A 23,785-nucleotide genomic window follows, 5' to 3' on the forward strand; every position below is an offset into this window, starting at 1 on the left:
CTGTATAATGAAGGTGCCAGGTGAGCCTCCCTAGGGAGAGCATTCCACAAGCAGGGAGCTATCACAGAAAAGGCCGTTCTCATGCTGCCAGGCCTCTCGCAAGGGAGGCACACAAAGAAGGGCCTCAGATGATGGTTGCAGCATCTGGGTTGGTTCATATGGGGAGAGGTGGACCTTGAAGTATTGCAGTCCTGAGCATTTAAGGCTTTAGAGGTCAAAAGCAGCTCTTTGAATTGGGCCCGGAAACTAATTGGCAGTGCAGTCGGGCTAAGATTGTTGTTAAATACCTTATACAGGAACCGCTCCATCAGCCTAATATTCCAGCTTCCCATTATTCACTCTGTCTCTGTATATATTTGAAGGAAATATTTGCCTGGAAGCCCCACACTATTCCAAAGAAACTCTCTTTCAGTTTTTAAAGAAAATGGAGCCTTGCGTCAAAGGTACAGCACTGTATCTCAGCAGTGGAACGTATGCTTTGTATGCAGAATGTCCTAGGTTCAATGACTGGCATCTCCAGTTAAAAGGATCAGGTAGTGGATAATGTGAAAGACCCCTGCCTGAGGCCCTGGGGAGCAGCTGCCAGTCACAGTAAGAATGCACTAGTCTAGATGGATGCAAAGCCTTGACCTAGTATAAGGACATCTCCTATATTCTCTAAAGGAGCTGAAGTGTAGACAAAAAGGGAAGGAGTCCCACCTCGTTCCACCATTACGGCTAGAGCAGCTCACGAAAGCTGCGGCACTGCCACCCCACTCTCTTTATTTGCTACTACCAGAGCAAAACTAGGCTGCTTGTCCAGACATAACAATCTGTGCCTGAGTGTTTTCACAGGAACCATCTAGATCATTAAATATAATAGGTCTCAGCTGCAGTTTTGATCACTGAAGCATGCACGCAATTCATCACAGCAAATTAGGTATGTCTTCGTAACTTATCTTTATGCTGTTTGCCGGCACTTTTGGAGAGCTCAGATTGTCTGTGCCGCAGAAAACTGTTTCGGATATATAGACAGTCACGCATTCACATAGATAGGGTTGCTATATTTCAAACAGTGAAAATCCGGACAGAAATGTTGTTGAGCTTCTTGGGCAAAATCACCCCCCCCCAAATGTCGTTTTTGAGCTATTTTAATGGAAAACGGCACTGCTGCCATGGGCTGCCATAGGTCTGGATTTTCCCAGATATTTCCCCAATTTCCGACCGGACACTGCTTCTGCCTGCAGTATTCAGGATATGTCCGGGAAAATCCAGATGTGTGGCAATTCTAACATAGATATCTATTGTTGTGCAAGAACAAGGAATCATCAGTAGCAAAAATATGGAGTGTTCTGTGTTTCTTTTCCCAGCATCTTGCAGAACTAGCCGTCGTAGCTGTTGAGATCCCTGGCCACATTCATTATTCATCTATTTTAGTGAATTTCTTGTCCACAGAAAAGAGAGAGATGTACTCTCCAACATCTCATTCTGTTTGTGCCAGCAGCTATACTACAACCCCTTTTGAAAAGAAAAAAGGAAAGCAAAGAAAGACAAACCTGAAGCAACCTTTGTTCAAAGCCATTACACGGAGCATTTAGATGGTTGGAGTTTTGGTCCCTCTGACTTGCTGACTTGCTATTTGTTCTTTAAAAGAGCTGAGATTGACCTTTAAAGGGAAAAGGCGTGTTCTGCTATTTAGTTTTTTTGGGGGGGGAGGGGGGGAAGTGGCCATTCAAGGGGAGAAACACAAACTGGTGTTTTCAGTACACTCAGCTATTGAAAAAGCGGTAAAGCTTTGGGCTGGTTTAAGTTCGGCGGGTTTTTGCAGTTTCTCTGTGCTGTTGCTGCTACCATCAGTTATGTATACCATAGCTTGCCAAGGGAGAAGGGGGCTTGCCAAAGGACACCCTTCCCAGGGACCCCCCAGACTTGGAGCCAGCCATGTCAGGATCCCAAGTCAGAGGGAGCAACGGAAGGTGAAACTGCCTTCGACTTTAGCTGAACCGTCTAGCTCAGGGATGCCTAGACTGTGTCTCTAGCTCCCACAGGAACGAGTCAATTGGCAACATGGTGTTTGCCCCTTCAGTTCTTGATAGGATCAGAAAGGAGTTCCTGTTGAACTTCAGTCCCTGACCAGAGCCGTGATGTGCAAATCAGCCCTTATTACAAGTGGAAGACAATGTGGCCTTTTGTTCTGTTTTAGTACATTGGCATGTTTCTGTGGCTGGTTACCAAGAGCAGACAGCTGTGTTAACACCAGATTTTCTTCACTTGCCTTTAGGCTGAATTACTCTCCTGCCCCGATTTTATTTAATGTAGGCAAGTTGAAGAGATGATGGCTGTGGACTAGGACTCTTGCAACAGCCTTCCCCAACTGAATGCTCTGCCAGCATGGTCAATGGTAGTGGGTGACTGAGAGTTGTAGCTGTAATTTGGAGGGTGCCAGGCTCAGGAAGGTTGTTCAAGAATACTTCCCTCCATGATCCTGCGGGAACAAAACCCCAAATCCACATCTCCGTAGTGATTAAATCCCTGTGGGACTGTTGAGGAATCATTTTCAGTGCCCATATATTTTTAACTTTGTGTATGATGTATCTTGCTGGATATTTGCATCCTGCTCTCTCCACCATCCCTCACCATTTGACTCCCTTGATGGAATCATTTCGGATTAATGCAGCAGCAACATGCTTTTTCAAGTTGCTGTCACCCTCAAATAATGAGCAGACACCAGCATTTGGTATTTTCAAATTGCAGTTACTTGCATTCAAGCCTGAAATTTGCATTAAGAGAAATAAATCATTAGCGTTAGACTCTTTGCAGGGAAAAAGATGTGGGATGCACACAAATCAAAACTTCTTTATTTCTGGTTTGTTAATCCACAACCTGAATACCTTGTAACTCTCATCTCACAGTTCTTCAGGGTGAGAACACACCTTTATTTTTAATCTGGATGATGAACCAGTTTTAAGTTTATCACATTCTTGTCTAGCTCCTGGTATTGGAATAATTGTCTGTTGTGAAGGGAGACAGTGATTGGTAATGGCTGACCATGTTCTATTTTACAACAGCAGCTATCATCATCATCACCACCACTGGTTTATTACTCCAATTCTAAACAATCACTTCAATGTTGTTTACAAATAAGATGGTTAAAAACACAAAAGTTATGTATGCATTTAAAATTGAAATGCAAAGAAGCATTTGAAACCCAAAGAAGCAGACACTTATGGCAAAGACCCATTTTTCTAACTGGGAAAGCCTGCTGGAGCAAATTTATCTTTGGTTGTTTCTGGGAAGTACAGATAGTAGGCACCTGTCGTAATTTGACAGGATGCTATTACACAGAATAGGAGCAGCCATACTAAAGGCTCTGCTCTGAGTTACAGCAGAGTAAGCTTCTGAGAGCTTTGGAATTTGCAGGAGAAATTCCTTCATAGACCACAGAGTAGAAGTGAATTGGAGGATCTTGGGTAATTTTCCTGAACCACTTGGTTATTTGAAAATTGGCAGGAGTGGACAAGCATCCCTGAATGACAACTTGATCGCCGCCTTGGATGTCCCTCTGCACTGTGAACCATAAAAGGCAGCATGAGGACTGCATTTTAGAGAGTGTTCTCTGTTCGCATGTATGGTGATGGAGGAGGGAGGTTCAAGACACCCAGAGAAGCCTTCTGTGTGAACTGGAAGTATACTTGAACCTGTCTCCCAGAAACCACAGTAACACATCAGGGGTTCATCAGCAGTCACGGCATGTTATATCCAGTGTCAGTCTTGCTCAAATCAGACTAATTGAAATTAATGGTCCTGACTAACTTAGGTCCATTAATTTCAGTGGGTCTTCTCTGAGTAGGAGTTAGTTGGATACAGCCCAGTGAAATGAAAATCAGAACATTCTGAGAGCCCATCTGGATGTCATGTCTGCAGATCTGTTTGCTTTTAACCCAGATACGCTGCTTCAGAAGGGCCACAAAGCTGCCTGACTTTTTCATTCCACTTTCCAGGCACTTGTCTCCCAGCAAAGCTTATTTCCATTATCTGAGATTGGTCAAGGAGAAATGAGGGCATAGGAAGAGGCATTGACACCCCATTTACTTTTTTTATATATAAGTCAGATCTTCCCCTCTTCATATGTAATTGGAGCATACTTGAGTTTGAAGAAATGAGTCTGCTGATGTCCTCATTACTTTGGCGTTGAACGTGCCATGCTAACTGAGCAAACTCAGAACAGCACTTAGGAACATGGCATTGTCAAGGACCCTTTTCCGTTGTCTCTGAGACATCACTTCTGAATGCCAAAGCAACATAGAAAGCAGAGGAGATCATCTTTTAAACAGAATAGCTGTTCTGATCAGAATGGCTCTTTTGTTCGAGCTGCCATTGCAAAATAAAAAATAAATTCCATTCTCAGTATCACTTAGGCAGGCTTCACCATCTCATTTAATCAACACTTTATTGCTTCCTTTTCCATGCAAATAATAAATGTGGGTGTTTAGTGTGTACCTGGTCACAGAAATGTGCAAAATGCTAATTAAGAAGTTCTAAATGTATGTCTGTGTTTGTGCGATCACTTCTTGAAGCTTTGTTGCTACAGAGAGGATTTGCCATGAAAGGGCATTCTGTTTCAAGGAAAGGGAAAAGGTGGATTTTGATGTGTGTATTTGTGTCCCCTGCACAAATATGCTGGCTCAAAGCTGGCACAGTTTATTTCCTATCACTTCAGTGTGACAGCCAGAATTTGTATACCAGGCTCCTTCTTCCTAGGCTGTCAAGACGCAGCTGCAGCAAAGGGTCCTCTGCATCCCACAATATTAGGCTCTCAAAGCAAGGCTGCAGTGGTAGCATCTCCTTGGCATGGCTTTGCTCAACAGCAGATGTGATTAAAGGAAGCCCACGCTGGTCTCAGAGAAGACCCTTCTGTGCCCTTGTTTGGATGGATGGTAGTAGCAGCAGCCGCCAGAGGCCTCTCAAGTCCAGGAATGAGGATTTGGATAGGGTCAGGCAGAACAAAAGAAAGGGGCATAGTTTAAAAATAAAAGAGGAGGCCCTTTTTTTTAATGGAGGAAAAAATCCCACCCTACTCTGTATGTTTCTACTTGGAAACATAGATTGCACAAGCTCATGAAGAATTCGTGTGAGATTATCAATTATAATGTGACCTAATATTATTTATGGAGGGTCATTTGATCACGTAGTAATAACACAAAAGCGCCCTTGTACGCATTGGCCTGGTTCACACGTTGTGCTAAACCAAACTATGGCTTAGCATGAATGCAAGTGGAGATAGTGTCCACGGTGCTCCTCCTTCATCCTTATTTAGGCTTATGCTGTAAACCAGACCCGAGCTCATGGTTTAGCTTTCCCTGAACAAACCATAGCCCATAAGCCATAGAAGGAACCTTGGTTACAACTTGTGGTTGGTCCAGAGTGAACTCAACCATGAGCCCAGGTTGATTCTGCTCCAACGTCTTGGTTTCCCTTACATCAGTGGTTCCCAATAGGTTACCAAAATTTTCAAAAGTAGGGGGTCCATGGCTTGGCTTTTGAAAAACAGGGGGTCTGCAGTACTTAGCTAATTGGGAACCACTGCCTTACATCAAAGTGGGTTAACAAATGTTCAGTAGAAAACAGCATTATTTGATTAAGCCGTACAACAGGGGAGATGAACGCTAATCTGCTTCTTGGAGGGAGATGTGAGAAGTATCCTGCAGGATCAGACCAAAGGTTCATCTAGTGCTGCATCCTCTTTCTCACAACAGCCAATCAGATGCCTTTAGAAAACCCTCAAAGGGAACTTGAAGGCAGCAGCCCTTCTCTACTGCTGCCGCCCTGCATTTAGAATTCAGAGGAATACTCCCTCTGAAACTGGAGGTATCATACAACTATCATGGCTGGGCACGTTGCCCGCCTGAAGTAGTTGCTGCTTGGTATGGCTGATACTAGCCCAGGTCTGAGCTACATTTGCCTTGGCTAAACCTTTCATGAGCTTTGATACGTGTCGAAACAGTCAGGAGTCTGCTTTATGGCGCTGTAATGGTCAGCTTGCAGCAACTGTGCACCACCCATAAATAGGAAGAAACAATAAAGGCTTGTGAATTGGCCCTGGGACTTGCATACTGGGGGACATGGTAACAGCTGCAGCGTGCAACATAGCAGAGATACGATGCTCATCTGCCATTGTAATGAAGTTACGGCAGCCTTGCAAGCGGAAAACGCTGGCCCAAATTCAAGGGACAGATGGAACGGGAAGCTGCAGAATTCAGATTAATTAACCAATGTGACACCGTATCTCATGGCTTAAATAAGGATTAGGGGTGCTTTGCTGCAAAAAGTCATTGTCCCCCATTTGGTGCTAGAGCAGTTGTTATGTATTCATGCTCTGATGCGCCAGAAAAATGCAGATTGTATCTAGATTATGTTTTGTATTAATGGTTCATATTCCAGCTATGCAGGCATGTTCTTTGCCTTCCTTTGCTCATTATTTTCTGGTTATTTTTCACTATATCTCACTGCAAGTTTCTATATATTGAATGTCATCTTGCCCACTATGGGCTTTATTTGAAGTGGCATTCATATGGAAGGTGGTTAACCTGTTCATCTTTACAGAGCAATGGGACTTTTTAATTTCATCTTGCTACTCCCTTAAAAGGGGGACGCGGGTGGCGCTGTGGGCTAAAGCCTCAGCGCCTAGGGCTTGCCGATCGAAAGGTCGGCGGTTCGAATCCCCGCGGCGGGGTGCGCTCCCGCTGCTCGGTCCCAGCGCCTGCCCACCTAGCAGTTCGAAAGCACCCCCGGGGGCAAGTAGATAAATAGGTACCGCTTACCAGCGGGAAGGTAAACGGCGTTCCGTGTGCGGCTCTGGCTCGCCAGAGCAGCGTTGTCACGCTGGCCACGTGACCCGGAAGTGTCTTCGGACAGCGCTGGCCCCCGGCCAATAGATGTGAGATGGGCGCACAAACCCCAGAGTCTGTCAAGACTGGCCCGTTCGGGCAGGGGTACCTTTACCTTTACCTTTACTCCCTTAAAGGTGCATGTTTTCAGTATAAGTACATGATTCACTTTATTTAGAAATGTGCATCCAATTGTGTTGTGTGTGAGAACATCCCACTGAAACCTTGGAGTCAGGTTGATCGTCAGATGTTTGCACATCAATGCAACCCTGGACTGCAGAAGTTGTAACTGAATGTGCAAATACACCATAATGTTGCTGGCTTTTTGTGGAATTAAGATTCCATGTAATGCTTGCTTTTAGAACTGTAAATTTTGAGGTCTGTGAGGAATCACACAGAGGATTATAGTTAGGAAGTTCTCCCATCACGCAGCACATTATAGCTGAGTTATGGGGCTAGTAGTAGCTTTCTGTTCACTAACCCCAGGATCTCAGCACTCTCAATGCAAAAATGCAGTTATCCTGCAGCACTGACTGCTGTAGGGCAAGGCTAGATGAGAAGGATGCTGTTCATCTAGCCCTGAACCCAAACTGTATGGTGTAAATATGGGGTATATTTACTTCCATGTGCCTCAGTTGCCTCTCCCTTTGCTAGGGGTAGCCAGCATAGTGCCCTCCAGATGTTGTGGAACTACAACTCCCATCATCGTGATCCTTGGCCATGCTGGCTGTGACTGATTAAGGTTGTAGCCCATTAAATACCTGAAATGCACCACATTGGCAACTCCTGTTACGTTTTAACTGCAAGCGCAGTCACTAACAAGGTTTAGAGGGAAATAGTCCCCCCTTAACAGAATACTTCAGAGGTGGTTTATTTTCATAAGAACATAAGATGCTGCAGGATTGGTCCAATGGCCCATCTAGCCCAACATCCAGATGCCTGTGGCATGCTTGCTCCACACAGCACTCTCCTTACTTGAGATCCCTGGCAGCTGGCATTCAGAGGGCATACTGTCTCCTGACAGTTATGGTGGAGCATAGCTGTCATGACTAGTGGCCATTGATAGTCTTATTAAATTCCACAGATTTTGTCTAATCCTCTTTTAAAATCATCTGAGTTGTGTTAGATTAGCCTTCTAAGTGGAGAAAAAACATCAACACTGGCTTGGAATTTTTTGACTTTGTACTGGAAAGGTGGGCAGGGGCTCATGAAAGTCGTGAGTGGAAGGAAAGAAAGACCAATGGAGTACAAGAAGACTAAGAACCGAACAGGTATGCATCTCAGTCTGCAGTCCTAGCCAAACTTACATAAGAGTTGAGTACAGTGGAATTTATTTCTGGGGGGAAACATGCAGGATGCTCTCACTGTGAACCTTCTAAATTCAAAGCAGACAGGTCCACTCTGCTTTTCTTAGGAGTGTAGCTACTATTGGCATTACCATTACCTTGTGGGATATAGAAGGATCCTCACTATATAGAAGGATCTGGCAACTTCTGTTTCAGTGTATCTGAGGAAGTGTGCATGCACACGAAAGCTCATACCAAGAACTAACTTAGTTGGTCTCTAAGGTGCTACTGGAAGGAATTTTTTTATTTTGACTTGTGGGAAGGGGCTGTTTAGTCCTAAAATGACAGGATTTGGATATCATTTCAATGTTCTCTGCAGCTATTACATCCCAACATTAAATTCAAGGCTGATAATAGTTTGGGGAAGGGCGATTTCTTATCTTGTCCAAATCCCACCCAGTTGCCATCTCACAGTTAAGCAGCTGAACATCAGTCTGTGTTGGGATGGATGCAAATTATTACAATGTGTTCAGCGGTGCATGTCAGTGGATCCGAGATCAGAAGCCAGCTCTTTTGTGCGTGAAGCCATTCTTGAGAACTTCAGACCAGGGCAAGGAAGCAGGCACATTGGCAACTCCCCAAGAAGATTGTGGACTGTCCAAGTTGAGGTTAAAAGGGCAACTATTGTCAACAGAACCAGCCTGTGCGCTGGGATCCTCCATTGTCTGTCTTCCTTCTCCACTCCAGATAAACAAAAAAATCCATTACGCAGTCAGATGGAAATGATTTGAGGGTGGGGGGAAAGAATGACACAAGTGCTAAAGATTTCTAAAAATATTCCATTGTCGTGTGCTTCTGACAATAGTAATTTAATTTTGGTTCATTTTCTCCTTTTGCATTTTGAGGCTGTCGGGCAGGGGATGCAAGGTTCATTCTTGAGTTTATTTTGATCTTCAGCATGGGGTACCCAAAAGTACAAGCTGGAGACAGGATGATGTATCTACCTTTGCGAGAAAAATTCTCTGGAGCCCACCTTCTCTCGAGACAGGGTATTATTAGTTGCCTTGTTTCAATAGGTGCCTGAGTGAATCATGGTGTGTTTACATATATCCCCCCCCCCCTCTTTCTAACAGAGAACTTCTCTTTATCTCTTAATAATGTATTCTCTCATGCTTTTTTTTATTTATTTCCGAAGTGCTGTGTTAAGGAAATTTTCCCTAGAGTTTTGCTTTACCTTTCTTCACAATTGCATTTTATCCAGTGGGGCTTTTTAAAAAAATAAAAAATAGGGAGCACGCAGTCCTTGTAATGTGATTCTTAAAGGTGTCTCTGAGATAATGCCTGCTCCAGCTATGTACTAGGAAGAGATTGACTTGGATTCTTTCCTGATAACTCATCCTGGGGTTCAAAGGGACAGTAAAGAGAAATGGGTAGCCGTGCCTGGACTTTAAAGACATCAGCTTAGCACAGGCATTTGTTCTAGGTGTTAGAGCTCACAAATTGTGCACAAATTCAGTTTTTTCATTCGTTTCACTGGAGGACACAGTGCACACTTCTTCGTAGGTGTGAATTTGCTAACCCCACGATTGAAACACATGCACAAGAGCCATACGTACATCATAGAACACAAATATATATGGGCTGAGGTCAAGGGTGTCCATCCAACAGTGAAATACCTTATGTTTGGCCATTGATATCAATGGCATTACCAATTTTGGATTGCTGGAGCTAAGCTATCTTGTCGTTGGTCAGGGCTGTTGAAGGCAGTGCCTTAATCTAGTCCCCAAGTTCAGTAACAGGACCTAGAACTACAACTAAGGGTTGTATTTAATATTAAAGTCACTTAGTGGTATCCTTGTTGCGCAGACAGAACATTGTTGTGCAGTGGAAAACACAAATAGCTTACTGCAGATGATTGTGCAACTGATTGCACAACAAGAATCAGCTGCTGGATTGACCAAGCTGAAAGTCAGGCTCCTGTTATTTAAAGTACACCTGATCAGTCCAGTGGCTTTGTACTACCATCCAGTTGCAGAGACTGGTATCACACACACTTGCTGCACCTGCAGCTAGAGCCTAGCCAGCTACCAGGGACTGAGCATGCTCTGAAGTCTTTGAGTCCCTTTTAAGAGTTCTTAAGCCTTCCACGTTTTGAACCATACAGGTCCTTCTTCAGACTCCAGAACCCCTGGCACTGCTCATAATTCCAGGTCTGTTATCCCTATAAATACCAAGCAACACATTGAAAATAGAACTCCAGGGTCTTTTCCTCCAATCAACTGCACTCTTCCCATCTTCTCCAGCCAATAGTGTTCTCTCTTTCTCCCCTTGCCAGGGAGGCATCATGATGACATCAGCACTGTGTGTACACCTGTCTCCCGCGATGCAGCTGAGAGCCCACTGAACAGCTGTTTGTCAGGAAGCAGGTGACGAGACCTGCCACACCTGCCCCTGCCCCTTTCCTGCATTCCATTGCTATGGAAGAACATCAAACTAAGGAGCTCTGAGCAGACTGAACTGGAGCATATTCTAACCAGTGTCAGCTCATCGCTTAATTCTGTTATCACAGCACTGTGACTGTGGAACATGGACAAGGAGAGACAGAATGACATGGGGAATTTATTCTTAAAAAGAGAGAAAGGGAAAAAAAAGTTTCCTGAAATACTGCCTTGCTGAACAGTATTTCCTGGAGAACAATTACTCTTCACCCACCCCAAACGTAAGGTTTACTCAGGGAAGCACCAGGCTTGAGGGGACCCCAAACAAGGTATATTTCAGTGCCTCTCCCAGCCCTACAGAGGAGGCAGAGGGGACGGGCAGCAGTTGGTGACAGAAGGACTGGATGGCAGGACTGGAAGCAGCACAGCACCCACCACCAAGTGCTCTCACAGTCCAGTGCTGTGAAGAAAAGCACTGGCAACTGTAGCAGGCTGGCAGCTGTAGTGGGCCCTCTGAGGCCCATGGACCCTGTCATTTGACCAAACATGTTGGGTGCTTCAGCTACCAGCAGTGCTGGCTCCAGGATTTGGGGAAGGGGCTTGGACATGGGAGCCCAGAAGAGAGGGGAACATGCAAATCGAGGATTTTCTTGAGTTGCATCCTCCAGACTTAGATACTCTGTGCCAAAGTGGAAATGGTAGTCCTGAATGGATGGCAGGCTCTCTACTGGCCTTGGGGCCCTGGCAGATGCCCAGCCTTGCCACCCTCTGAAGCAGGCCATGGCTGTCAGGTGTTCTCAGTGGGCTTTCCTATAGATCTGTGAAGTATATTTGGTTGCTTCTCTGGAATAATGTGCATCGGACTACTGGCTGGGGTTTCGTTTTGAAACAACTGCTAGTTTATGTCTGGGCCCAATTTTAGGGGCTCTTGTTACTGTTTAAAGTTTAAACATAGGCCCCAAATATCTGAAAGGCTGTCTTCTTCCCTGAAGATCCTCTTGGGTGTTAAGATGGACAAAGGGGGCCCTCTTAGGAGGTCCATTGCCCTCAGAAGCTCGTGGGGGTGAGGTGGTGACCTGGGAGAGGGTATTTTCTGTTGCAGTCCCCAAGTTGTGAAACTCCCCATAGAGCTGAGTCTGCCGCCTTCACTGTACAGCTTTCCAGGAATGCTGAAGACATACCTCTTTCCCCGGGCCTTTGACACTTGAGATACATATTTTAAGGACCCACCTTATTTTTGTGATTGAAAGCTGTTTTAAACTGTTTTTACTATTTTGTTTCAGTGTTGTAGTCCACTTTAAGGTGAGTGAAGGGTGGGTAGATAATTATTATGAGATAAACTAGCACAACTCCATGCTTCACTCAGACACTGCCTGGAATTGAGAGCACTGTTCACCATACTGTGAATCATCCATGGCTCATTTCCCTGTCTCCTATTTCATTAAGTGCATGGTGTGTTTCCAACAATGGATGGATTGCTTGTATTTTGAACCAAAAGCTCGAATTCCATCTTCGACTAAGGCAGAGCTGCCAACACAGTGGCCTCCAGATGTTGTAGACTAGGGCTATTATGTGCTGTTTGATTGCAGGTGCTGCAATCAAGTGGTGAAGTCAGATTCACATGTACTGCATGTTGTGCTTCCTGCTTGTGAATGGATGCAGCATTTAAAGGGGTTTGATAGGACCCATACCAAAAATAATGTATTTGAGCTCCCCTCTTAGGGATTTGGCTTCTTCTGAAGAAAATGCAAATAATGTGAAAGTAGGGAGAATCCACATTGCGAATCTCTGTAATGATTGTAGTTTGTGGTTTTGTCATGTGATGCACGGAATCTAAATAGTGGCATCATTTGCCATCACATCACTCCCTTGTAAAGTGTAGCCTCCAGATGCTAGTACAGTGGTACCTTGGGTTACATACGCTTCAGGTTACAGACTCCGCTAACCCAGAAATAGTACCTCGGGTTAAGAACTTTGCTTCAGGATGAGAACAGAAATCGTGCTCCGGCGGCGCAGCGACAGCGGGAGGCCCCATTAGCTAAAGTGGTGCTTCAGGTTAAGAACAGTTTCAAGTTAAGAACAGACCTCCGGAACGAATTAAGTACGTAACCAGAGGCACCACTGTATGGCATTTAGTAATGCCCAAGTATCCTTAGTCAACATCATGCCCTTCAGATGTAGTTCTTGAACTACATTAGCCCTAATCAGCATGACCAGTGGTCATGGATGATGGGAGTTGTAGTCCAGCAGTGTATCTGTTCAGAGCAATAGCCTCCTTTTCAGATATATATATATGTATGCCCTTTCAATAAATCCACATTTTAAATGTTTGGGAATTCTGCGTTTGGGATATTTCGAGTTTTATTCCCACCGAAGAAATACATATGCAAATAAACACACACGGGGGGGGGGGGTTTGCTTTGGCACAAAGAATTCACAGTTTGTTTGACATAATATACAAGAAGTGATAAAATAGCAAGATTTGGAGCTGCACAAAATACTTCGAGGAGGAAAACTAAGGAGAACTGCACCGGCAGTCTAACTCTGGTACATGAATAAGTGCAGCCTGCTGCAACAATGTGATGCTGCAGTGTATTCTCAATAGAAATGCTGCTGTTCATCGTTCCAGCCAGAGGTCCTCCCATCCTGCAGGACTTTAAACCTCTTGAATTTCACTCCCTCCACTTTTCATTTTTCTTAATTTCAATCTAACACCCTGCATTCTATGGTTTTTGAGCATGTTCACTGTGCTCTTTTTTTGGGGGGGGGGCATTGTCCCATTAGAGCTTTTATTTATTTCCATGTTTTTACAAACATCAGGGTTCCCCCAAACAAGCTGATCCTACTTTCTTGTTTCTCGGTGGCTCCATTTGTGTCAGCACTAGCCACCTGAGCTTGCTTTTAGAGGGAGTAATTTGGGATCATTATTTGAAACCAGCTTGGTTGGTCGCCTTGGTACACAGGGATGCTGAAAACCTTCCCCATAGTAATGATAAAGATGCTGCTGTATTCATTATCGTTCCATCAGTGTACGTGGTACTTTTTAGAGAGGTATGAAACTATGTCCTTGCCCTCAAGATGTTTATGGCCCTACATGTCAACAGAGGGGGAGACAGCATAGCATAAGTATCTGGGGGGGGGGGTGGATATGCAGAAAAAAACAATGTCGCAAACCAAGGCTTAATTTCGTAAGGTATGAGGACTAACAGAGGCAAAGACTTCATGGGAACAGTGGATTTTAAAGCAAGGGGATAGAGAGAGCTTGAGAGCTATGCAAAGAGAGCCTTTGCATTCATCTAGAACATCGGGATCAAATCATCACTTTTCTTGCCATTTGTGAAGACTGGGTTTTCTTGTATAGCATCTAGTGGGGTGTTGCACTTCACTTTTGATAATGACCTCCTTTTTGATGCTGCTGTTAAGAATCCACAATTCATCAGTGGGCAAGTCCAACTCTTCTCATCCTCCTCAGCTTTAAGGGATCCTCCAAATAGAACTAGAAGCTGCAAGCTCTCATTCCTAGAAGACCCCCTCCTGCTTTTTCCCCAAGTGTTGCTCTATAGGTTAGGATTCATCCTTCCCCTAGCAGCTGAGAAAGGAAATGAGGGTAGGCCACATATTTCTTGGGAAATTGAGAGCTAGACAGATAACGAACCACACTTGCGCGTTACCTGGAACAACCGGGCTGGGAATTGATGCCTGGGTTTAGGAGAAGCTCTGGTTACCCGCTATCGGTTTTAATGAAGTGTGCTAACTAAATTGGATTTGGAGTACTCATTGAAAGCTGTTTATGGCACGCTCTTGAGTACATTTACCATTTTGTCGGAAGTGCATGCTAGCGAGCATATGAGTCTTTAAGACAGGCCATCTGTTAGTGTTAGACCCTTGGATAATTGTCAGGTCGTTCTAAAAATAAGCATATATACAAACTGCCCAGCAGTGCAAAGGTGATTTCCCCCTCCCGCAATTTCCTTCTATGACAGAGAAAAGGGGGCGGGGGACAGCACAATGCCATGAGTGGTCATTCTGCGCTCTCAGCTCTCTCCCCACCCAGTTTTCTTTCTTTTTCCCCCTGCAGGCTTTTCTGATTCGCAGCCCCCTCCCTGCCGCAAGCCGGTTGCTGCCTGTCACATCTCAAGCTTTGGATTAGCACAGTCCCAATCTAAGGCTCTTGGGAGTGGGGCAGGGGGGTCCCTGGAGGACCCCCGTAATATAAGCTCTGCTGGCTGAGGCAAGTACTTTCCCCTCCGAATGAAAAATATCCGCATGAAAAGCCAAAGCACAAAAGATCTTGATCCTCGTGATGGGTTTGTTCTTAATTGTATCAAACAAACAATAAAATGTAATGGGTAACATTTGCAATTAAGGAAACACCCAAAAAGCAAAGTATGGGGGGGTGATTCCTTTAGGTTCTGGATGCAGGTTTGTTTGTTTAAGGTATATTTGGCATATATTAGCCGTGAGCTAGGAAACCACAGTTGAAACCTTAGGTTCCATGGTCTATCAGGTAACAGAGGGTGGCGAAGATGTCTGCCTGGGATTCTAGAGGGCTTATGTCAGCCAGAGTAACTAATACTGGGCTAGAGGGACAAAGCTGAGACACACCCTAAGTCCACCTAAATAGGAAGTTGCCTTATTCTATCCTGCTCATTGTTTTCCACACTGACTGGCAGGAGCTCTTTGGGGTTTTAGATGGGAGTCTTTCCCCAGCCCTACCTGGAGATCCCAGGGATTGAACCTGATGCTCTGCCACCAAACTGTGCCCCTTCCCTAAGTATCTGCCTCTGGTCATGTGAATACAGCCTTGGCTGAGTCCATGTTCCTTCACCTAGATTCCAAAATCTCCAGCTCTCACCAGTAGGCCCTACCTGGCACACGGAAGATGCATAACAGATGTGGAGCACACCATCAAATGGACGTGTTGCTGTCTCAAACCGCCATTGCTCCCCTCCCGGTAGCATTTTAATTTTTTTCACCTGCTCCTGTTGTAGTACTCCTGTGGATTGCTGGCAGAGATTGTTATTGCAGGGTGGAAGATTCCCAGCTCGAGTGCCAGCTTTTTAGCTGTGCTCCATTTCCGCCCCCCACCCATGCCTCCTACTCGTCCACTTGGCTCTTCCGGCTTGCCAGCGTTGCCTTGCTATGCTTCTCTGTTGGTCCTCTTAAAACTCACTGCCTTTATTGCTGTTCTGAAGGCAGAGCATGAGTGTCATATAGACATGCCTTTTTAAAAAATACATTTAGTATATGCTCAGTAACAAGAATAAAGTTGTTCTTGGAGGTGGTGTGCTCACCGCAAACATATGTTCTGAACTTCCATAAGGAGGTAAATCACACCGGGTGATTGACTGGCATATGCATTTTGCAAGGTACTGTTCACTTAGTCTGAATCTGCTATTTAGCCTGCAGGTATGAATGAAAGAGGTTCAGCCAGCCAGTAATATTTTTAAAATGTACCGTGTGGTGCCTTGTAATCATATGGAAAGGTGAATGGCTACCTATACCACCTGGTCACTAGTCATGTCACCAGAATTCACAATTACTTGCCTTTGAATTCACTAGTCATGTCACCAGAATTCACAATTACTTGCCTTTGAATACGGTTATAATGTTCAGGTGCATTGTGAGTTGAGTGTCATTTAATCTAAAGTTATTCTCTGGTTTGGATTCTAATGTGCTCCCCTGGCAGCTTAAGCACTGTAACAGTTGTGACTCAGGCCCCAGAGACCTTGGGAAATGTAATTTTCCCAAGGCACCCGATCCCCAGGTGCCCTGGAAACTACATGCCCCATCTCCTTCTGAGCATGTGGTCATTCATACCACGATGGGGGACAAATTTCAGGTGCCTAAGTGTGATTAATTGGGATGCCCACCTAAGTTCAGAGAGAAGGTGGTTCCATAATACAGGTGCCACTGTATTATGGAACCACCAAGTTGCAGCAGTAGAGGGGCAACTATTTTTTTTTTTTGGGGGGTGGCAGGAGATGGCTTACCCCTGAGAAGCAGTTGGAGAACTTCTCTTCTCCATAGATAAATTTGATGATATGGTACCCCCCACAAACTCCAGACATCCCTGCCAACAAATAAGGGACAGAATTCTGAAAGGCCATTTGTGCAAAGCTCTCCATACAACCCACAGGGCTTCCCCAAGAATAATATTATTTACATGACTCTCTAGTTTTATTCATGGCAAATGTTACTCTGAGGTCCTGGGACTGATGGGTGGCATGACAATCGGCTGAGGCCGTGGGTTGTTAGGGAGCTGAACAGTGACCCCGCTTGTGAATTGCTGTCAAATTTGAGCGTAATCAGCCTTGCATCTTTGTTCAGCCTCTTGCTTACGAAAACAGCATGCTCTTTATATTAGCTGTGTGCAGAAGGTATTATTAACCCGTGTATGAGAAGAGAAGGTTCACAAGGAGAGCTTCATTATCAGATTTAGAGCCGCATACCATTCTGTTATTGACCTGCCTGGTGTAATCAATGCGGCAGGCATACAGGTTGGAAATCATGTTCTCGGCCTGTGGAACGTACGCCTTGCCGCTAGTGCTGATTGTGCATTATCTTTTAAATGATACTGCCTAAATAAGTATGGATCTGCTGAGCACCAACAGCCCTCGCTTCGACTGGAGAATGCTAAATCTTTTGCATTTGTTTTTAAGAAAAAAGGAGGGAGAAGTTGGTATTAGGCTGTCCGAAAAAATTGAAATCTACGGCCAACAAGAAACATGGCTGCACTGAGGCAAGCAGGCATATGTCAGAAGAAGGTGTAGTAACATGAAACATGCGCTGTTGCGTTTCTGATGAGGTCTGGTTTCTTGGGACATGAGGTGCATGCAGTGGGTTGTGAAGGCAAAAGGGAATCTTGGTTGTGGGTTTTTTTAAAAAAAAATTAGTTGACTAGAGAATGAGTTTGAACAGCAGTGGTTTTGCCCATGTGAGTGCATGCAGGAAATGTCTGCACAGATGGACAGCCCAGACCAGGAACTGCTTTTGCTGCCCCGAGAATATTTGCAGTTTCCCAGGGATGTGCCCAAACTGACAGTGTTATTGTGTTTTCATGTGCAGCCTAGACATAGCAAGTTAGGAAGATGCTTTATAGCAGGTGAGACTGTTTGCCTGCTCAGACTGACCGCAGCTCTCCACTGCTAGAAATGGTAGGTGGGCAGAGTGGCAAGCTTGTAGGCTTCCCCTTTCAGGGCGTCTTGCCAGCCACTGTGAGAACAGGATGCTGGACTAGACAGGCCATCAGCCTGATCCAGTAGGATCGTCTTGAGTCCCCGTGTTATTACAAGGCTGTTGACAGAGCTTGCAAGCCAAGTTTTAAGAGCTTTAGGAGAGGTGTGTTTGGCAGGAACACAAGAAAGGTATGTTGGCAGCGCTTAGAGGGCTGGAACTCTCTTCCTAAGGAAGCCAGTTTAGCCCCTCACTTTGTCGGCCAATGCCAGCAGGTGAAAACCTACTTATTTAGACAGGTCTTTGACTTACAGAGGGGGCTGTTTTCTTCTTCCTCCTCTTCTTCTTCTTTGATGCTTTTATCTTCCTCTACTATTTATTTTTTAAAGCTTTTTTTTAAAAAAAAACAAACACAAAACATTTATGCAACAAAATGCAAAACCTTTACAGAAAAGAAGGAAAACAAAGGCATACCAAGACTCTGGGTCGTATCCTGTATCCTTGCCCTGCCCTTTAATTGCCTCTTGCTTTTATTTATTGTGGCTTTCTTTCTTTTATATATTTTTAAAAAATACTTTGTTGCTATGTAGTTCTTATTATCCTAAGCAGCTTTGAGCGTCCTTTATGGAGAGTCTGGGGCATACATTTAATAAATGAGAACGTTAATAAACTCGAAAGGGGTTTTGAAATAGCTGTGCCAGTGAGAAACAGCAGCATTTTAAATGTCTTTATCTAGGCTGGGAAAGCTTCAACCCCCCTCCCAGATGTTGTTGGGCTATAACCCCCTTCACCGCTGACCATTGGCCATGCTGGCTGGGGCTAATGGGAGTTGTAGTCCAACAACATCTGAAAGGCACCAGGTTCCCCAGCCCTGAACTAAATGCTCACCATTATGCATAACTGCAATAAATGAAAAGCCACCTTCTCCTTCTCCTACAATACAGTTCTTGGTGGAATTGCCCTGCTGTTTTGAAGCTCTGATTTCTCTTCTACATTTAATTTTTTTAAAAAAATTGCTGTACCTATTCTTCTACATAGCAGTGTTGTATGCTTGCCCCCCCCTTTAACCTTTTGTCATGTGGTGTGCAAAAGAATGAGCATTATTATGTGTAGTTTCATAAGAAACCCACTGGCCACAATGCCTGCTAACAACTTTTGAAACGACTTAGAAATGCCACGGCACTTGTGACACCTGGTGGTCACTCTGGGGAAGTGCACAGTTCAGCAACTTAGTGTACAGTATTTAAATGGGGTCGCCGCTACCTCCAGAGACAAGGCCTGCAAATGGATCCTCCATTAGTTAGATGTTGTCACCAGACAATTTTCATTAGACTGATGTCATCTCAATAATAATGGATTCAGGAGGAGTTTCCTGTGCGGAGAATAACTTTGAGTTGCTTAGAAAGAAGTGAATGATCTGTAGAGAGTTAAATATATTTGTGTGTCTGTCTGATGTTATACTGATGTGAAAGAGTAGTTGGACAGCTTTGCAGATAGGCATTGCAAGGCAAACATTTAGGGTTGTTGTATCAGTTAATTTAGGATGCATCCTTATAAGGGAACATATTCCTAAACACACAAATGCACATAATCAGGAAATCCAACAACCTGCCATGAAACCTTGGAGTAAACATTCAGACCTTTGTGTTGCAAAGGTGAAAAGGCACAGAAGCTTTGAATGAAAGCACATACAAATCCTTCTTAGAATGAATGGGCAAATTAGTGGTGACTGGCTTGAGTTCAGTGGGAGGCAAACATAACTCTTTTTCTCTGAATCAGGACCACAATCTTCTGTTTGCAGGAGTAGCTTCCACTCATGCAAGCAAAATTGTAAATTATTGGTTCAGATTGAATCCCCCTTCAGGAGAATGAGAACTGAATGGTCTCTCATTCTGTGCCACTAGATCAGCATGAGATCATGTCTTTCAACAGATCTTTGAGAAAAGAACTGTGTTTGGAGGAGTTGTAGACCTGGTTGCAGAGTGTTTTGATGAGAGAGAGTGGCCAGGAGATCTTTCCAGTGCTTCCTGGAGCTGGAGATTCCAGACGCCGTCCCTGAGGTGCTTGTAACTCTGAGACACGACTTCCGTTTGCATTAGATTGGATATGCAACGACTGCACAGCATTAGGATTTATTTAGCCTGCTGGCAAATGACAGACAGGATGTCTGAACACTAATGTCTCCCTAGAGGGGAAGTTGCAGCTCCCTTTATGAAGGGATGGAAGCTGATTGCAGAGGTGTGTGGTAAATGCCATCCTTTCACCAAGTTCGAACCACTGAACAACACAACCACCTTCCTCCACCCTCGCAGTTAACCCCTTTGTGCCATGAAATGGATACCCGTCAGAATACTCCACTGTCAACTGTATCATCCATCACTAGTCAACCTCAGAGTAGAGCTACTGACTAACTTAGATCCATTAAGTCCAGTGGGTCTGCTCTGAGTAAAGCCCAGTCGCTGTCTACGACCCTGTTTGTAAAGGTTGGGAGCGCTCAATGCCCCTTTGGGTTCCCTGTGCAAGTTCCCTTTACTGTGCACCTGGGACTCCTTAATGGCGGGAGCCAGGTGTAGCTGGATGTGCCCCAGGGGAGGCACACTGACCCTCTCCGTCATGCCATGAAGCTCGGGAGGCCTGTGCGCACCTTCCCCGTGCCAAGTTCAGGATGGGCCAGAGCGCAGCAACTGGTGCGCTTCTCTTGCCGAAGTTATTTCTCCAACTGTCGAAGTGTTGTGAGTTGCAATCTGGCGTCCCTTTCTGCCAAGACTGTCTTATCTGCACCAAGTGAGAACAGCGAATGGAGATATGGCAAAGGCGGCGTCGGCAGCAGCAGCCTGTGTGTATGTGTGTCCCTGTGCAACAGAGAATATTGTTTAATTGTTACAGTTAAGGAAGTCCCAGAAGGCAGGCACCCCTTGCAGAGCGTTACCACTTTGCCTAAATGCAGCGAAATCCTCACGGTGCTACTTGGCTAACTGCAATCCATTTCGTTGTGTGTTTCTTTCTTCCTCTCTCTCTCTCTCTCCCCCCTTTTTTTCTTCCTTAAGTTCATGCCAGCATTAACAGATCTATCAGTACAAAGCAAATGTGTCACATTGGCAGCTGTTACTTAGGAGCATTCTCTCTTTCTCTCTCTTTCCCTCTCCCCCCTTCCTCTTTATTGCATTTTGTTCTGTAATAATTGCAAAGCTTTTATGTTGAGTTCCGCATAAATGCGACTGAGTAGGAGGGTACGGGCTTGCTTTCTATTATTCTGCCCCTCACGCATGTCTCCTTTCCCCCATCTTTTTCCAGAACCACACGTTGAGCCAGCACGCTCAGTGAGCCCCTGGCACTACAGGACACCTCTCTGCAGAAGACTTGACGGAAGCTCAGTGGGGAGGACCATTTGAACATTACATCCAATCAAAGTGTCATTTGCAACCCAGATGTAAAACTCTAATGATTTGGCCATGAGGCGCTGCTATTATAAGCAGCTGGAAATGAATATTAATGGAAGAGATTAAAAGTATTCCATGCGCAGTATTTTTTATTGTCCTGCTTGAGCTTAGTGTACTTTAAAGCTTCTGCTTCTGACTGAATTTATAGTTGCTAGATAGGAATCTGCTTTGATGCTCTTGCCCTTTGTTGCTTCTTGTATTATACGGATAGTCCAAGATTTTAGGAGTGGTTTTTTTCCCCCTCTTCCCCTTTCCTTTAGTTTTTTCTCCCCCGTTTAACTGCTTTTTAATTGCGATTTTAGGTAATTGTGCGTCGTGATGTGATGGCTTGGCTATTGTCTGAAATTTTTTTTTACACTTTTTTGGGTTTATTTTTTTTTAACAATTGAAGACTAATGCTTTGATTGGATTTGCCAGTTCACCGGACAGTGATTAAAAAAAAAAATACCCTATGTAATGAATATCATCGGTTTCAGTGCAACTGGATGGTCTGCTTTATAAATGTGACTTAATCTGATTGCATTTAACTAATACAGTTCAATAAAGGGAATACATTGGATGAGTGTTGGAGTCTTGAAGTCCATGTACTGCTGCTGTGTGTGAAGTTTGGTGGAGGCAAATGTCTGCATGCAATGTAACTTATCAGATGGGATATATCTCTTAACCCTAAAAAGGTAAAGGGACCCCTGACCGTTAGGTCTATGCTAATCTCTTGCCCATAAGAATTTGTAATGAGGGAAGCCAGGTAAGATGAATTAGAAAAGGTCTCCTGGCTCTTTGGTCATACAATTCTGTGGAACATGACTTAAGCCTCTGGAAACTCATTATCTTGCAGAGTTGGCACACCTAACTCTGGGATTCTAATCCCTTGTGTTATATATGGGAATGGTTTGTAGGAATAGCCCCTGCCATCCAAATTCCAATAGGAGTCTGCCATGTGCTTTAGATGTACATGAAACACATTCAAAACGTTAATATCTAACTAGTGAATCAGGAACACTGTGTATCCTGACATATACTGTATTATACACTCTTTCTAGGGATGGAAGAGAATTTCATTTGGTCTTCCTGCATGGACCACAGAGTAATTCATTGTGCTTTGGATTTCTCATTTTTTCGATTTTGCAATACAGTTCATGGCTCAAAAGTGCACCAAAATTCATAGTTTAGGATAATACAAGTTTAGAAATGCACACACGGAGACAATACATATTTTGAGATAAAATGTGCATCAAAGATTGATGCATGAATAGGACAGAATGGGTTTATGAGTGAATTCTGAGCTATCCATCTTTTATTTATTCTATGGACAACTCTTTACAGGACACAGCGGGTGTTAATTTCTGAAGGCCTGTGTGATAATAATAATAGCAATAATAATAGAATAATAATTTATTTTTTGTACTCTGCCCATCTGACTGGGTTGTCCCAGCCACTGTTTGTGGCTTCCAACATAATATACACAACCACACAACAGAACATCACACATTAAAAGCTTCCCAATACAGAGCTGCCTTCAGATGTCTATGGAAGGTTGTATAATTATTTATCTCTTTGACATTTGATGGGAGAGTATTCCACCTGGCGGGTGCCACTACTGAAAAGGCCCTCAGCCCAGTTGCCAGCAACCTCACTTCTCACTAGGAGGCAACCATCAGAACGAACTCCTCTGAGCTAGACCTCAGTTTCCAAGCGTTCTCCCAGCATATAATGTTGCTCCATGTGTACTGATGGTAACACATGAATTTGTGGCTCCTAGGACTAGCTGTAGCTGAGATCTACTTGGAAAAGCTTTAAGATAGCAAAATCTATTTTAGGAGGAGGGACATACCATACGTTCACTGTTACATCTAGTTGTCAGTGTTTGTAAAAAGCAAAAAAAGAAGGAAAGGGTTCTGACCTCCCTTTGTCTCTTCAGCCTGGTCCTCGGACCCTTGTCTGCATAAAAGAGTCCATGAGAATATCCTTGCAGAGTTTTATTCTTAAAAGTCCTTGTGCAAAACACGACTGAATAACTATACACACCAGCACTAACCAACCAACCTCCAGACACCAGCCTCAGTCTCAGACTAACATTTCTCACTATATATATACAACCTGGTGCAAACCGCTGAGTCATGCTGACCCAGCTTTCTTCGCATTAAAGAAACAGCGGCCATTTTAGCCGTGACACTAGTGACCCTTCATATAGGCCAAAACCATTGTTAATAGTAAGCCCATCAGTAAGCAATATTTTGGCTTCAGTCATTCAATGTTTATGGAAACATTTGGTGCCACTGCATTAAGCACATCTCTTGCTGCTGAGTGGATATTTCTCTGAAAAGCTTGGGCATGTAAATTCACTGCTTCCTTGCTCACTCGCTTCCCCAAATCCTATCAAATCTATTAGACAGGATAAGCCACATATTGGAATAAATGGATAGGCCCTAAGTAAGTTCTCATTTCTCCTGATTTAGTAAGTTCTCCACCTCAAAGACTTAACTGCAATAGTAATCTGGAACTAGAGTCTTCCTCTAGCCCTGGGGTCGCCAACCTTTTTGGAACCAGTGGGAATGTTCTAGATGTTGATAATGTTGGGG

General features: G+C 44.3%; 1 protein-coding gene across 3 annotated transcripts in view; it reads left to right on the top strand.

Moving 5' to 3' along the window:
• ZNF423 (zinc finger protein 423) overlaps window positions 1-21,769 on the top strand; it is a 333,305-nt gene extending 311,536 nt beyond the window's left edge. For all 3 annotated transcript variants that reach the window (XM_082232860.1, XM_082232859.1, XM_082232861.1), the window contains one exon: window positions 21,061-21,769. In XM_082232860.1, the coding sequence (XP_082088986.1) occupies window positions 21,061-21,090 (30 nt within the window). In that variant the 3' untranslated portion in view covers window positions 21,091-21,769. The remainder of the gene's footprint in view (window positions 1-21,060) is intronic.
• The last annotated feature ends 2,016 nt before the right edge of the window (window positions 21,770-23,785 follow it).

This window comes from Podarcis vaucheri, assembly GCF_965113315.1.
Source record: "Podarcis vaucheri genome assembly, chromosome: 7".
In the NCBI taxonomy this organism is placed as follows: domain Eukaryota; kingdom Metazoa; phylum Chordata; class Lepidosauria; order Squamata; family Lacertidae; genus Podarcis; species Podarcis vaucheri.